Source organism: Lagenorhynchus albirostris, chromosome 6, assembly GCF_949774975.1.
Source record: "Lagenorhynchus albirostris chromosome 6, mLagAlb1.1, whole genome shotgun sequence".
NCBI classification, from domain to species: Eukaryota; Metazoa; Chordata; class Mammalia; order Artiodactyla; family Delphinidae; genus Lagenorhynchus; species Lagenorhynchus albirostris.
This window is the reverse complement of record NC_083100.1, coordinates 70,990,694-71,007,425: the sequence shown is the minus strand read 5'-3', so window position 1 is coordinate 71,007,425 and position 16,732 is coordinate 70,990,694. Positions and strand designations below refer to the sequence as shown.

The following is a 16,732-nucleotide window of genomic DNA, read 5'->3' as shown; positions in this document are numbered from 1 at the left end:
GATTTTTCTAACAAAATCTTGTTAAATCTATCATGGCTGAATATCTCTTTTAGGATCCTGGAGAAATGAGTCTTTTTATAGCTTGTGGTAAACAGAGGAACGTGGGCACTGATGAAGGGAGGATGAAGATAATGAACTGGCATTCAGAGTATGTTTGGGGAAGTAGAAAGCACAGTGGTTCGGAGTATGGGCTCTAGAGTCAGACTGTCCAAGCTCAAGTCCCAGCTCTACCATCATCAGCTGAATTATCCTGAGCAATAAGAGAAGGAAACCTCTCTCAACTCCATCTTTAAAATAAGGATAACAGTCAGACAGAGAAGACAAACATCAAATAATAACACTTACAGGTGGAATCTTAACAAACGATACAAATGAACTTATTTACAAAACAGAAATAGACTCACAGACATAGAAAGCAAGCTTATGGTTACCAAAGGGGAAACTGAGGGGGAGGGATAAATTGGGAATTTGGAATTAACAGATACACACTACCATATATAAAATAGATAAACAACAAGGTCCTACTGCATAGCACAGGGAACTATAGTCAATATCTTGTAATAACCTATAATGGAAAAGAATCTGAAAAAAAGAATATATATTTTCTAAAATTTTAAATAATTTAAATTAAAATTTTTTTAATTTATTAATTTAAAAAATTAATTAAAATTAACTTTAATCAATTAATTTTTTAAAAGGAGTTAAAAAAATAAAATGGGGATAACAATACTGCTCATAAAGTTGTTCTTAGGATTAAATAATAAAACATCTGGTACAGTCCCTGGCACACAGGAAATATCTGTCAAAGGTTAGCTGCTGGCATTATTCAGGTGTTTACACATTATGTAGAAATGTTTTCCATACATTTATTATAAAATGAAGATGGGGAAAGATGAAGGGAGAGGTTGTAAATTTCTAATATTCATGCTATCCCATTAAAGAAATTCTAAGTCAAACCAAGCACAATTGCCAAATATAGACTTGAGGCTTTTATTCCTGACAATACCTTCAACTTCATTTAATGGTTAACCACCCCCAAGCTGCTGCCACAGAAAAACCTAAGGTTCAGACAGAGGAACAGGGGATGAACATAAAGTAAACTCCATCTGCTCTCACAGAGAAGGAGAGGATGCGCTTGAAAAAATTCTTGTGATTCTCGCCATTATCTTCAGTGTTGGCTTCCCAATTAACTTCTGCGAAGGCTAACGTTGAAACTGGTTTGCCAACAGTGTGTGCAGTATTTGGGCAATACAGGGAAGCAGGCTCTTAATCATGCCTAGGAATAACAAAACGAAACCCTTAAGAAAAAGGTCAACTGACAGTAAGGAGGCTTGGCTAGATCTCTAAATACCCATGCTTACCAGCAGATTTTACACAGAGAAGAAATTAGAAAATAGACATAATTGAGGTTTTCTGCCAAAATATCCAATGCATACATGCAGTAGGTACTTGGCAATAACTAATGTTTGAGGTTTCAACTACTTGTGATGACACTGAAAGTCTCTGACCTGGAGTAATTTAAAATTTTGCTGCGGTATGTATTTGAATCATGGGCACTCAGACAGAGGGAAGTGAGTCACGCAGCCAGGGAAGAAGCGTAGCCCATCACCCAGGGTCCATATTTCAAGAAGGTTTTGCTCTAATTGTGTAGCAGTAACTCTCAAGAAGGGATTAAATGTTGTGTTAATTTTTGAAAACTGCCCACCCCCTAAAAAAAGCCAACTGATAGTTCTAATGATAAAAATAAAGAGCAAAGAGAGGTCTAAGAAAGAGCTGGTTCTCTACTGGAAAGCAGGTATTTGTGGAGAATTTTTTTGATGCTGAAATTATTTTTGTGAAATTCTGGGATTTCCAAAAGTCTTCAGACTATATCTTGGTACGTCAAAGTTCTATTGCACACGAAGTATTTCTTAAAGTGCCAGAATTCTTTCATACCAAGAAGGAAAAGGAAGCAATTAACATGAACAAGAAAATAAACGATTTTATATAGCTTATCCAAGAGATGACTAGGGAGATACACACTGTTAAATACACACTGTTGCTCCTAAACTCTGAAATCTGCTTTGACTTCCATTTTTAGAGGGAAAAAAAGATCACAAAGATGATATATATCTTGCCCAGTGTCTAATGCATCCTGTTTTACTCTTTGACTATATAGACCCTGACTGGAATATTGTCCATGAAGAAAGAGTTAAATTACAATTAATGACTCAATATTTTGATGCAATAGATTGGCACACCTTTTTAAAAGAGTGAGATAAAGTCTGAACACTTCACATCTTAGATCACACTCTTCAGAAAATGCCCAATTTTCTTGGTCTAAGCCCTCTTTGAATTATTATGTGCCACCCTCTTATGCTAGTAATAATAAAAGAAGCCAAGTCCGAGAAACTCTTGCTAATAGTATTTTATATTCTGAGAATCTTCTAGATCGATGAAGAAAGAATTATTGAGAGGATAAAAATTAGCTGCTTTACAGAACAAAAACATTTGGAACTTAAAAGAAATCCTATTATTTACCATATAAATAAAATGTATATATGCGCAAGGAGTTATATAATAGCAACAGAAAGAAAAATGGCATGCATTTGCTATGATTATCTATGGCAAACATCATCTTAACTCAATTTCACTTTTGGGGAGAGCTTTTTTTAAGTACCCCAGTCAATAAAACATTTTTGTTAAGGCACACATTTAATGAGAGAACTATTTTTTTATCACTCTATGTTTCTGTTAACTTTTCTTTTTCTGACTGTCTTTCAAAGGAACCTAATAAAATTTTGCTAGATACAGTTTTCAGTACCCTTGTAAAATGCAATTTTAAAAAACCTAAAAGCTCAAATGGCTTTGGAATACAATACAACTCAGTATGTCCAAATTTCAATTATCCTAGAGGTGGTGGATACCAAAGAAAAAACAATCTGTGGGTCTTTCATTGTTGATGTGTGTGAGTTAAATACACCATGACCACCACCGCCTCTACCACTAAGACACTACTTCAACTTGCCTAGAAACGTCACTTGAAGGGTAAAGTATGCCTCAAAGAGATATGTCAGCTTCTAATTTAACACTGTATCAAGAGCTATGGGTCTGTAAGATTCACAAGTCTGACTTTAGAATAATACTGAATGTAGGCAATAAAATCTTTTGGTCCATGTCTTTCATGTTTGTACAGCTGTCTGAATACTCCAGCATACATCCATGTGTTTCTTTCCTAAAGTAAATGTATTAATAACTTAGGGTATGTTCAGGCTTCTTGGACTGAGTCATTTGGGGATACTTGAATGGCCTTGGGTTACCTGGCTTTAAAGTCTCTCTTCAATTTGAAAGTGAGAATCAGATCACTTTTGGGTGGAGTGATTTTTCCTGCTTCATCACAGGATCATTGTTTTGTTTTCAATTTAAGGTACTCTCATTTCTTGAACTTTATATAAATTCCAAAGGATTTCATATATACCTGGGATTTCCTAATAGTGGGTCTGTCAGGCCCTTGTTACTTTCAGGGTAAACACTTAAGGTTTAACTTCCTATTAGGGTTAAAGGTTGATTAATTAAGCATAAAAAACTGTATTTATCTTACTAGAATGCCTTCACTTTCAAATTTACCTTAAAAGTAGCCTAATGATTTTGAAAAAAAGGGATGATCATTTTATTCCAGGGTAGAGAAAAAAGAACTTTCAGCAGATAAACTGCTTAAGAAATTTTAGAGTTACAGAGATAAATGGAAATGTATAAAGAATTATTCCTTATCATTTCAAGTTGTCCATTTTCCTAACAGTTGCCCTGACTTTTTACTATAGTCAGAACTTAAATTATTCTTTTAAAGTCAGTGTTCAACAAAACAACTAGTGGTTTCAGAAAAATATTTAGTTCAGTGGGCCCTGTTTGTGGCTTATACGAATGAATAAAAGGATGGCCACATCTGGGGAACACAGGGAGAGGCTGGAGTTTAGGGTTTGAGAATCAGTGAGAGTCTGTGCCCTTCCTGTGCACTCTCTCTCAGTTAGTGCAACTCACATTTTCACTTTATTCAAAGCTAAAACCTTACAGTCATTTTTAATCATGCTTCAGTCCCCGCATTCCTATCTCTAAGGCGCCCTGCCGTCCCAGTGCCTCTCCCCTCCGTCGCCTATCACCACCCTGGTTCAGGGTCGCAATGGCTCAGCCTATGACAGCCCTCTTCTCCAAGCCAACCTTCTGACTTCTGTTGTAATTACCATTCTGAGAAAAAAAGAAAACACTGAATTATGCTTCTCTTCCACTCCACAGGCCAACTTCTCTGTAACTAAAGAACAGACTCCAAACTTTCCAGCTTATTATTCAAAGTGCTAACGATATGCTCCCAAACTGCATCTCAGCTTCTCTTTGCTCTGCATCCACACTCTCCACTCCGGGCACCAGGAGCCCTGGCTAACGAACAACTGCTGAATGGCAGCTTCGCACCAAGAAGTGTTCTTTGTGCTTTCTTAAACATCCAAGCACGCTCACATCTCTTGGGCCCTTTTGGAGGCCTGGAGGACACTATCATTTCCACCCCACATGAAATCTACCTTGTCCTTTAAGGTTGAGAATCATCTCCTCCCCGAAAGCTATCCCCTGGTATCGAGGTTAATGAAGACTTTCTCCGACCCCTCCCAGAACACTGCACTGATTATAACATTTACTTTATTCTGTCTTAAATTAGGGTTGGCTGTTTATGTCTGCCTCTGTTGATCTGTGTTGCTTTTCCGCTTCACCTTTTTAAGAGTTGCATTATATTCAAAAGAATAAGGAAAACTTGCAGAAAACAGAAAACAAAGCACTAGGAAATGAAAATATACTGGATATTACAACCAAGGAAACATTCTATATCAAAAATATTTCCTTTTAATTAGTAATAGGCTATAATATTATAGGCTAGATTTAATTTCACATTTATATAAAAATCATGTTTTACTGTACTTTGAAATGAATTAGATATCTATTGAATGAAAGGGGAAAAAAAACCCAAAAAACTGGTTGACCAAGGATTGGTTTGGGAATGAGAAAAAGGTTGTAGAAGGTGGGAGGAGTAGAAATACCTCATCTTGTTTTAATATCAATAGACTTTTTCCTTTAAAATAAGCTGTTGATACACTGAGTTATGCAGACCTTTTCATGTGCTGTCAGTATCACAGAAATGTCCATCCTTGGCCAACAGAGACCCACATATTTGCTCCTACTGCAAACCAGGAAGAACTATGGACCAAACCTTGCGCCCAAATACTGTTTTTGTTTGTTTAGTTTTATTGGACCAAATATTGTTTTTAAATTTTCAGAAAAATTAGTTGGGACACAACAAAAGATTTTACAGTATTATGACAAGGAATAAATCAGGGGTGAGTGGCATGAGGATAAAACTAGTCTTTTGTGAGTGAAGTGCTTCTCCCCCCACCCCCCCGCCCTCCACCCTTGTCCCCCCCAAAAAACACTTCAGGGAGAGAAGGTTGGTGGTTCATGTTAATATAACCTATTCTCTGGCTTTCCCAGCTTTCAGGATCAGAATCTGGTATTTTCTCCTTAATTTAAAATGTAGGATTACATATAACTTAAATTTATTCTAGTAGTTAGGATTTTGAGGAGGATTTTGAGGAGTAAAGGCTCAGGCATGGGGAGACTAATATTTGCTCAATGATCTAGACTGTGGACCAGCTCCTCTCCTTATATTACTTGATTTAATTCGAATCACAACCTCATGATATAAGCATTATTTGACCCCTTTTACAGGCTACTGACTGAGAATAAGGCACTTGCCTAGCACTGTGGTAGGTAACTCTGGGGCACCAAAATCTTGCCACCCTGACCACCATGAGTTTATACTGTAGGTAAGAAATCTGTGAAGATGATATGCTGTCAGCATTACACACAGTCACAGACATGCTGCTACATAACAAGCCCTTGGAGAACAGAAATGTATGGAAGTAAGATGCTGACTGGGAGGTGGGGATGCATAAAAATAAATAAGAAGAGGTTAGTGTGGTCCACGCATGAAGGAGGCAGGGGGCGCTTAGACTCGACCTTGGAAAATCAAGAAAGGGCAACGGGGCTTCCCTGGTGGTGCAGTGGTTGAGAGTCCGCCTGCTGATGCAGGGGATGCGGGTTCGTGCCCCGGTCCGGGAGGATCCCCCATGCCGCGGAGCGGCTGGGCCCGTGAGCCATGGCCGCTGAGCCTGCACATCCGGAGCCTGTGCTCCGCAACGGGAGAGGCCACAGCAGTGAGAGGCCCGTGTACCGCAGAAAAAAAAAAAAAAAGAAAAGAAAGGGCAACGGAGACGCCCGAGGGGAGGCAGCAGCAGGAACAAACGGTTCTCGCTTGTCACCCCTCAGGGAGGGAGGGAGGGAGGAACCACCCAATTCTTCCGGCTCTGAGAATGAAGACAGGCCAAAGAAGAAGCCGCAGGGCTTGGTGACTAAGAGGATAATGGGAAATAGCCAACACTGCTCCAAAGCTTCAACCTGGGGAGAGTAAATGTGGAAAAATCACGGTTTGGAGAGGAAGGAGATAGTGTTGAATCTGAGGTGCTAGTAAGATATTCAAGTGGAAAAATCTGCAGAGAATTGTAAAGAGTGGAGACTAACCCTCTGAGAGGATGGGGCTGCAGAGGAACAAGCCAAGAAAACTTAAATCAAAAGAACAAGGAGTTGGGCTTCCCTGATGGCGCAGTGGTTGGGAGTCCGCCTGCGGATGCGGGGGACGCGGGTTAGTGCCCCGGTCCGGGAAGGTCCCACATGCCGTGGAGTGGCTGGGCCCGTGAGCCATGGCCGCTGAGCCTGCGCGTCTGGAGCCTGTGCTCCGCAGCGGGAGAGGCCCCAGCAGTGAGAGGCCGGCGTACCGCAAAAAAAAAAAAAGAGCAAGGAGTTGAGGAGATGTGGACAACAGTGAAAACAAGCCAGAGGAAATAAGGGAGATGGAAGATGCCATGCAGTTTCAGCTGAAACTTGAAAGGAAAATGCAAAGGGTTAACGTAGTGAGAAAATGGCAGCACCAACAGCCGTCGGCTCATCTGCCTAGAAAATCTGCCAGAGAAGTTGGAAGGGCAACACAGTCAGGCAAACTTTTTTGTTTGGCTTGCTTTTAGAGAAGGCGGAGAATGAAGATTATCTAAAGGTCAGGGGGTAAAAGATGAGTCCTTTCTGTCACCAGCTCATTCCATTTCCTAAATGTGCTGGTTAACTGGACTGATGTCTTCTTTTTGAGCAGATAACACTTTAGAAATAGGGTGCAGAGCTGCAGCACCCAGAGTGGTCACGAGGTCCCCCCAACAAGACTTCCTATATATACACACATCACAGTGCGGAAGTTCGCTAGAGCTGGTCAGCTTCTTCTTTCATCAAATCCTCTTAGAAAATTGATCTCCTTTCACTCCCTATCACCTGACCACCATCACCACTGTCACATCCCTGCCCAGTCCTTCAGACCAGTGTCCTTCAAGTCACCGAAACTGACCACCCTCCAGTGTGAGCCCCCTTTCCCTCAGCCATGTTGACCTACACTTTCCAGTGTCCCAAGTCCCTCTTTGACTTGGGCTGAGGCTGCTTTTTCACTGCCATCTCTTGTGTTGACATCTGCTTTTTCACTGTCATTTCTTCTAACATTATAGCATCTGTATGTTCTACTCCAAACATAGCTTTTTAAAAATACTTTCTGTCTCCCTCTCCGGTTTTCACAATCCTCATGTCATTCTTGCCTTCAGGTTTCACGCATTGTTTGTATGTTATCAAGTCCCTGTTGCAAACATTCTTAGGTATCTTTTTCCATTTTTCTGTTACATAACCCTCTAAAATATCCAAGTCCCCTAGAGACCCAAATTACTTGTTTCAATTGTTGCCCCTCCTACAATTCACGTTAATTTGTAAATTACACTGCTAAATTTTTATTTCTAAAATATATATATTTTTAGAGCTATGAATTTACACCTATCTTTGCTGAGAAGCTTCTGAAACTTTTCTAAAAAATTTCTAATTATGTCCAGTTTTTTAAGCTCTAGGATGAGTCACTTTTCCATAAGGTTCTTGTCACTTCCATGTGGCCAACTAGCTATTCTTTACTGGAAACAATTAAGTCCGGAACAGGAATGCTCCTTTTTGCTCTCTCCACATTTTAAGACACAAAATTGTCAACCAGACAAATCTGGTACTTATTAGATGCTCTGTGTTAAATGGAACAAAGCTTTCAGCAGATATTGACATAGAGTTCTCTATTACTGTATGTCTTGCCTCTGTATAATACATAAAGAAAACTATCATCAGAGCTAAATATCAAACCTGGGGTTTTGCAAATGATGGGAGAGAGTGAGTGGCAAACCATTATTGCTGCTATTGATAACAGCAAAGAGACTGATGTCTACACATGCTGAGAAAATCCACGTATGTCAAAGAGACCACCAACAACAAAGGAATGAATTTTTCAGGAAAGATGATCAAATGCTCTTCTGCTGCATTTGGAATATGATTTGACTCAGTAAAAAAAACTGCTGGTTTAATTTTTCAAATACATATTTACTGCATATAAAACATGGTATTACTCTATTATTTTATGGTTGTTTAACTCTATCCCCTTAATGTTACAACTCACCTTACAGGATTCAAAACTAGCTGAGGAACAATTTGTCTTCTGAAATCCTTTCCCCTTCTCTTACACCTCAAGGATGTGAGGGTTCATTCCATTCTTTTGTGTCCTACAAAGTTATATTTTTAGCTCCTTAGACTTCAGGTGCTCTATCTACCTGTAATTATGTTGCAAAAGCAGAGGAAGATGCCTGTAGAGGTCAACAGCAGACAAGATAGCAAAAAGGCCTATTTGTGGTCTTGAACAGCTGCAACGGGGCAGGGCGTGCCTGGCAAAATTCCATCTGACTCTGGTCAGGCATGACAAACCCCAAGAGCTGGACTTGCTTTCAAAGTCATCCCTAGCACAGGACATTATTTCACTGCCCCGGGAGCAAAGGCTGCAGACAAAGTCCAAAGGGGCTGATCAGAAGGGTAACACAGGAAAGGCGGAGGGAGGGTCCTGAGGGTGGCGGCCTTCCGAAGGCTCTCCAGATGCTGACGAACCACCTCCCAGTGTCCCACCCTCCTCTCTAAAAACACGACAGAGCAAAACCACCAGCGCTCCTGATGGAAGGCCAGATGTTACTTTTAGTTCCAGTTTGCAAACGCTGCCCAAGTAAGTTTTGAAAAAAATTTTTTTCTTAAAGCAAGAAGTAATAAATTTATACTTTACCCAGTACAACAAAAATAAGATGCTATTAATCATGTGTTTAGAAATGGAAATACTTTTCAGGGCACAGGAAACATTCTTTAGTGGACGTCCTTTTCCACAGTTATATAAAGTTCTGTTTGTGAGGGACCATGATTGTCTTTGGAAAAATAAAAGAGGCTGTTGTACGTGTAGGCTTTTATAGCTTAAAGGGATTGGAGGCTTTTAGTCTTTACACTGTGATCTTTGCAATGTACAGTGCTTCTGGCTCCTTGGTTTAAACGGGTGCTTTCTTCCTTAGTTAATGTGATTGCAGCAAAGTAGCATACTTAGATTCTATTTATCGACAAGCATATAATGCAAATTTCCTTTGGAACAAAGTTATACATGTATGCACATTTCATCTCAGGACACAGCACGGGGGGCAGTGAGAAGAGGAAAAGGAACTTTGGGCATAAGAACGCCCAGAACTGAGGACTTCCCTGGTGGTGCAGTGGTTGAGAATCCACCTGCCAATGCAGGGGACACAGGTTCGAGCCCTGGTCCGGGAAGATCCCACATGCCGCAGAGCAGCTAAGCCCGTGTGCCACAACTACTGAGCCTGCGCTCTAGAGCCCGCATGCCACAACTACTGAGCCCGTGTACCACAACTACTGAAGCCCGCGTGCCTAGAGCCCGTGCTGCACAACAAGAGAAGCCACTGCAACGAGAAGCCCGCGCACCGCAACGAAGAGTAGCCCCCGCTCGCCGCAACTAGAGAAAGCCTGCAACAAAGACCCAACACAGCTAAAAATAAATAAATAAATAAATAAATTAAAAAAAAAAAAAAAAGAATGCCCAGAGCTGAGCGTGAACAACCCGGACCACAAAACTACAGGTGTGAGTGAAGACAGACTACCTTTGCCCCCCTGGCATTAGCGTTTATACCCATTTAGGATTAAGTTAGATGGTAACTACCTTTCTGACAAACGGTGACAACGAAAGTTTCTCTTATGATGAGACAGAATGGCCCCGAGAGGTGCTTCCACAAAATATGAGCACTCCTCAAAAAGGAACCAGCCGTGTTGTTAAACAATTCATAGCCTGCTTCTCATGCGCCAATAAAGTCAAATTCTACTGAGCAAACGCTCCAATTTATCTTATTATATAGGCATTCTGTTGATCGTAATGCTGACTGAAAAAGCATCCAAGGACTCAAAACTTAGAAACCCTGTCAACTGTGACCAGAATGAGCATTCCCAGATTTGTCTTGTACTAAACCTCTCTTATAACACAATTTATCTCACTCTGTAATATGATCAAGGAGATATTTAGGAGCTAAACACAAGAACAACTTCTACTTACGGCTGACACAGCTTCACCAGGTCCTGGTCTGTGGTGTTGGGAGGCAGCCCCCGGATATAGAGGTTCGTTTTGCTTAGCTGATCCCATCCTGAGCTGCTACTGCTACTACTGTTGTTATTACTGCTGGTGGTGCTGGGGCTGGGAGGGGCCATGGGGTGGGCTGGGACCAGAGACTGCTGGAAAACAAAGACGGCAGCGTTAGAACGCCAGACAGAACCGATTCGGCACCATTCAGAGGCTGTATGACCTCCCAACCAAGACGAAGTTACCAAGATAAGCATACAGATTTATCTTCAGCTACTTTACCGCAGATTTTAATTTACACCTTAAAAAAGATCTGTTCATTCTACAAAAATACCCTCTCCTTCAACATGAATAATAGGATTTTACTCAGCAGAATATTCTCTACCTACACCTGAAACAGGACTAAGTTTTTGTAAGATTTTATTCACATACTTTAAGGCACACATCTGATACTCAAAACGAACTTGCATAATAAAGTTATTGATAATATCATTTTAATCTACAGTCATTTAGAAATCACTGGACTTTTGAAAAGGTTTTCAAATTCTGAAGGACACTTGATTGAAACTTGCTGACAATTTTATTGAGATGATTCTTAGGGATTAAAAAAACACAGATTACTCTTCAAGTGTAAGAAGGTTAGAGTTCAGTCAAGAGGCTCAAATAAGGAAGACTTCACCTAGTTCGAAGACAGGCCCATGCCTTCCTTGAGACATCTGGATGAGATTCACAGGTCGGCTACCTTTCGCTCTGGCTAACCTTGTGAAATTTAACCCCTGTGAGAATGGTGTAGAAGCTGGAAACCTTCCCAGGCCTGGCAGCAGCCAAGGTAACTTTTACAAAGCCTGCAAGCCAGGCCCGGTGTGGTTTCAGTCGGCAGCCACCTAGGAAGAATGTCTGAAAATGTACTCACATCAGATAATTGTTAACCAATCGAAAGAAACCACAGTTCTCTGTCCCTATGCCACACACATGACCTTTGAGGAAGTTAAATGGTTCAGTTTGACATGGAAGTCAGCATACCCCAAAGTGTCCTCACAGCAAATGCTCTGCAGTTTCACACCAGGACAGGAATTGTTTTTACTTCACATCTTCTAAATAATAAATAGACTAACCAAGGGCATCACTGACACTGAGTAACAGTTTGAAGATGTAAAATTAGTCACTAGACATTCAACAAAATTTTCAAATCTTACAGCTTGATTTTTACTACCATAAGCAAGAAAATGAGGCATCTCTAGGACACAATTAAATTCCACTTTAGAAAGTTCAAAACGTAGACCCCCTGCAATAAATATAACCTTGCTGACCTTGTCAGCAAACTCAGCTTTCCAGGACAGATTATCTGGCTCTGCACCCAGTTTCTGCCACGGCCACCCTAACTCCACAGTACCCTGAGGCACTGGGCACCTCATGAATCTAGACATGTAACCATTTCTTCATGGCCTATACTATGAAGATTGTTCTTCTCACTGCCCAGCGCCCTTGCTAAATTAAAATCAGAGTCCAAACACCACTTTATCTCGAGGGATTCTTTTTCAGAAAGGAGAGGTGCAAGAAGGGTTAACAACAGTCAATGTATAAATGAAGGCTGAACTTGAACCAGGAACATCAGCACAGCTTAATCCAAACAAAACCTGTCTGAGATCATATCCTATCAAGTCTATCTGATTTATGCCCTTAATAAGCAGTTGAACTCAAATCCTTTCCTCTCATCCCTGTTTGTCTCTAAGGGATAAAAACAGCTTTCCAGGTATAAACTAAGCCCTTCTCCTGCTCTGCCACTGTTGGCACCTCAGACCTCCCAGCTGTGCCACACAGAGGTCTGTGTCCCTTCTCCAAAGTCACTCAATATAACTGCTAGCTGCAACCTGCCATCAACAAGGCACCCTCTATTTCTCACTTCAGTGAAGAACAGAGGGGCTGGGAAGTTAACACATATATCGCCACCCTGTCCCTAGCCTTCGATTTACACAAAGAACTGACAGTTGTAGACATCTAGGCAAGACCGTAGTTTTTCTTAACTCGCCTCTGATTCACATCCGACAGCCTGTGCTTGCCTCAAACACAGCTTTTCACCATAGGACCTGGTGTGTTCAGCGCTGCAGTCGGGGGATGAAACGTGGTCACCTGGGTAAACCTTGCAGGGGTCTGACAGAAGCTGTGGATTGGGTCCATGCCCACCTTGCAGTGGGATGACACCACCCAAAGAAAGTGAACCAGCAGGCATCTGAAAGACTGCATCCCAAGTCTGCCTCAGCTCTCACCTCTGCTCTTCTCTGGGGTGGAAAGTGGAGTGTCGGGCATAGACTTACACAATGAAAAGAAACATGTGGATGTGTGAGTTATCTGGAGATCTCCTGGACGTGAAGGAGCAGGCTTTTATTTATGTATCTATATTTGGCAGAAGCAGAGCCGTGATCTACACAGCTGATGGAATGCATCTTCGACCGGCCTCCATATTTATGACAGCAATATTTTCCCATGCTGGAAGTAGGTGGGGAGCATATACAGTCTGTGCCTCCCCACTTTCTCTCTAACCTACTCTTTGGGGGAAAGAAATCTCCTAGTATTCCGATCCCACCTGGGAGAAGGGAGGTCCCGAACGCATCCTGAGGAGGGTGACTGGTCTCTGGTGAGTCCTGGTGACCAAGGTTAAATTCAAATGAATCCTATTATCAACTCTCAGAAATAGTTGATGACTAAAGACAAGAAGCATTAAATTAGTCCAAGTTGTCCATATTCCATTTTCTGGTACAGAAACTTTTAGATCAAAGATTGAGTTTTTAGAACTCATTGAAATTAAAAATTTAAATCCTGATAAAGACTTCCTCATGTTCAAAGAAGAAAATGCAAACACAATAAAGGAGTTTATTCCAAAATATTCAGAATGGGTTAATGATAATTGTTAAGAGCAGGGCAATGATTATTGTCATATCCTGCATGTTTCATATGTGCCAGACACTGTGCCATGCGTCATCTTACTTAATCCAAACGAGACAGATGCATTATTGTTCTCCCATTTTGCAGATCAGGAAACTGAGTCTCAGGAGACGTTAAGTAATGTGCCATGGTCACACTTTTAGTAGGCGGCAGGGCTGCAATTTGAACTCAGATCTGCTGGACAACAAAGCCGGAGCCCTTGATCTGTACTCTGAATGGCACCCAAAACACTGTCTATATCCTAAATGAACTATTAATATTATTTCATTTTTCTGTGTCCATTCTTCCTGCAACTTAAATTATGAAATTGAAGTTTTTCTGAAATATGACACTTAATACCATTGGTGGCTAAGTTTTTTTAAGAAAAAAATTCCAAGGTGCCTTTAAGTTAATTTAATGAGCAACAGTCAACTTGTGCTTTTTTTTTTTTTAACAAAACCCTTAAAAAGGTCAGTTTTTAAAATTCGACCTTATAAATCTTTTCATTAAAAGAATTCTGCAAACAATTTTGGAAAGCTACAGCACGTTACAGCCGAACATCAGAGTCACCATTTTAGGAAGGCTCCACTTAACCAGTGAAGAATGACACCCTCACTCCCAGATTGAAACACAAACACTGACAAGTCTTTATCTACACTTCAGAACCCTGATCAATTTAAAGCAATTACACTTTGTAGTCAAGTGCCTCAACAGCATGAACCACAGACTTAAAAAAAAAAACAAGAAAGAAAAAAAAAGCTTACAAGTGGACAATATTTTATCAAACTCCATTTTCATCACTGGTTGTCCTTTTACATTTTGCCTCTCAAAAACCCCTAAGCTGCCCTAGAATTTGAAAAGACACTCCCCACCTTCCACCCCTTGGATGAAGTATGTGGACAATTTTCACAAATTCAACCTATTTATTTAAGGAATTGGGTGGCTGAATGACCACAGCTAAGTGCTGACCCATCCCACAAGAGCCTAGGAGTCTGTAGCTCAGCCTTCTCTGGCCTAATCTCACTGCTTCAGGTCAGGTAAACAAGATACCTATCAAGTTATCTATCCAAGGGCAGGGAAAACAAGCTAATTCAGTTTTCACAATAACATTTAACTAGGCTGAATTCGCATGCCTAAAGTGATAGAAAAATAAAGTTGGTGGTGAATGAATGGGTGGCTCTGTTAGCAGAGCCTCTCTGCACTCCCTGCAGGAGTGGGTGTGGGCACCAGCAGGAAGAGGGCTTGTCAACACTCAGGGAGGACTTCCTGTGTGGACCACAATCAGGGAGGACTTCCTGTGTGGACAGCACTCAGGGAAGACTTCCTGTGTGGACAGCTCTGATGCCTCCATCCCACCAGGAAAGCCCACTCACCTCCTACACTAAAAGACAGACACGCAACTACACGTATGGTAAATCTATTTCCCTCCCCATCACATCACCCCTCACCCCAATGCACATTAAGAAGTCTCTTCTATATAAATGCAAATCTAAGTCTCTTTTAAAAACGGGATTAACCACGTGTGAACTAAAAATATATTAGTAATCATGTACATTGTTGTAGATTTCTATTCAGCACAGAACAATGAAAAAACAAAGACCTGTCACTATAAATTCTATTGTCTTATTTCCTTCCTATTTCTAATAGGCTCAAGAATAGTGCTCTGACCAATCTTATAGCTGAAGCTGTTCTTCCCTCACCCCCTCACTTAGTAACTTTCCTAAGAATATACTTTGAAGGGAAGGGAAACCTAGTATCTGCCTTTTAATTACCCTCAAGTCTTCTTTAAGGCTGTCATCCTCATAGTTTAAGGTTATAATCCATAATCCCTGTCCCCACCCTGCCACCCCCTACTATACACACACACACACACACACACACACACACCCCACCACCAAACAGCAGGGAGGTTTACCACATCAACTATTTCCTTTATCCAGAAGCAAAATAATCATTACAGTTGCTCCTGAGAGCAGACAGAAGTCATGGACATCATCATTTCTCCAGGAAATAGTATAGTATCAATCCTGGCGTGAACTGAGTACTACACAAAGGCACTGTCTACCAAACTAACGCCATATACTGGTTCTTCTCCCAAAGCTTTCAAGATACAAAGGAAATTTAATAATTTAGAGGAATTATGGAACGGGGGTGGGGGGGGCAGATCATCTGAATAGGCCAATTTTGTCACAGTCAGAACATTTTTGTTGGTTTGTTTCCATTTAGACATCTGAGTGGCTCCAAAAGGGCTAGGAATAATAACTGAGAAAGATAAAGTTCCTGGCACAGGGAGCTGGGAAAGTACACAGCTGAGAAGTGGGAGGTGAGTTAGTGAGAGATGAGAAGCTGGCCAGGAAGCAGATGTTCTTCCGGGTAGGCCAGGAGGCGAAAGGACAGCACTGACATTAGCCCAGAACAATGGTGCCCCTTCACACATGCAGGGTCTTACTTACCCATCATGTGGGAAGGAGGACAAATGGGCAGATATCAGGTAATCCCATTGGATGCCAGGATATCAAAGCTTAAAATCACATAGCTAATTAGTTAATGAACTGGGTCTCATATTGTCACTGTTCCTTGTTTGGAAACAAACTTTATAGCCTCAAACTATGGAACTGAGCAATAGGTTATTCAGTATTCTTTTGCTTGGATTCTGTCTGTCGAAGCAGAGAGGTCCATGTTGTTATGTTGGCTATTTAAAAAATCTAAAACTAAAAATTCCCAAGGCTTCGTAATTAATATTCACTAAGATAGTTATCAAATCTCATCCTTAAATGTAAAGTTGCAATCTCTACATAGAAATCTCTTTACCTAAGTCCATCAGATAAAAAAAAATAAATTTCAGACGTGCACTGAAATTTTAAAATGTACCATTCCGGCGAGTGATGCGGATAACGGAGGAAGCGAATGAGTGTGTGGGACCCGGGGTTGGTGAGAAATCTGTATCTCCCTCGCAGTTTTGTTGTAAACCTAAAACTCCTCTTTAAAAAAAGTCTTTAAAAAACAAAAAAACAGGGACCTCCCTGGCAGTCCAGTGGTTAAGACTTCGCCTTCCAATGCAGGGGGTGCGGGCTCGATCCCTGGTGGGAGAGCTAAGATCCCATGTCTCGCGGCCAAAAAAACCAAAACATGAAACAGAAGCAATACTGTAACAAATTCAATAAGGACTTTAAAATTGGTCCACATCAAAAAAAAAAAATCTTTAAAAGCAAAACAAAAAACAAC

At 41.0% G+C, this 16,732-nt stretch overlaps 1 protein-coding gene across 11 annotated transcripts in view; it reads right to left on the bottom strand.

Annotated features, from left to right (window-relative positions):
• The window catches only part of RBMS1 (RNA binding motif single stranded interacting protein 1), a 212,328-nt gene that overhangs the window by 85,016 nt on the left and 110,580 nt on the right, over window positions 1-16,732 (bottom strand). For 9 of the 11 annotated variants that reach the window (XM_060152786.1, XM_060152789.1, XM_060152793.1 and 6 more), the window contains exon 2: window positions 10,562-10,737. In XM_060152786.1, coding sequence (XP_060008769.1) covers window positions 10,562-10,737 — 176 coding nt within the window. The remainder of the gene's footprint in view (window positions 1-10,561; window positions 10,738-16,732) is intronic. The other 2 variants (XM_060152787.1, XM_060152790.1) reach the window with 1 other exon arrangement.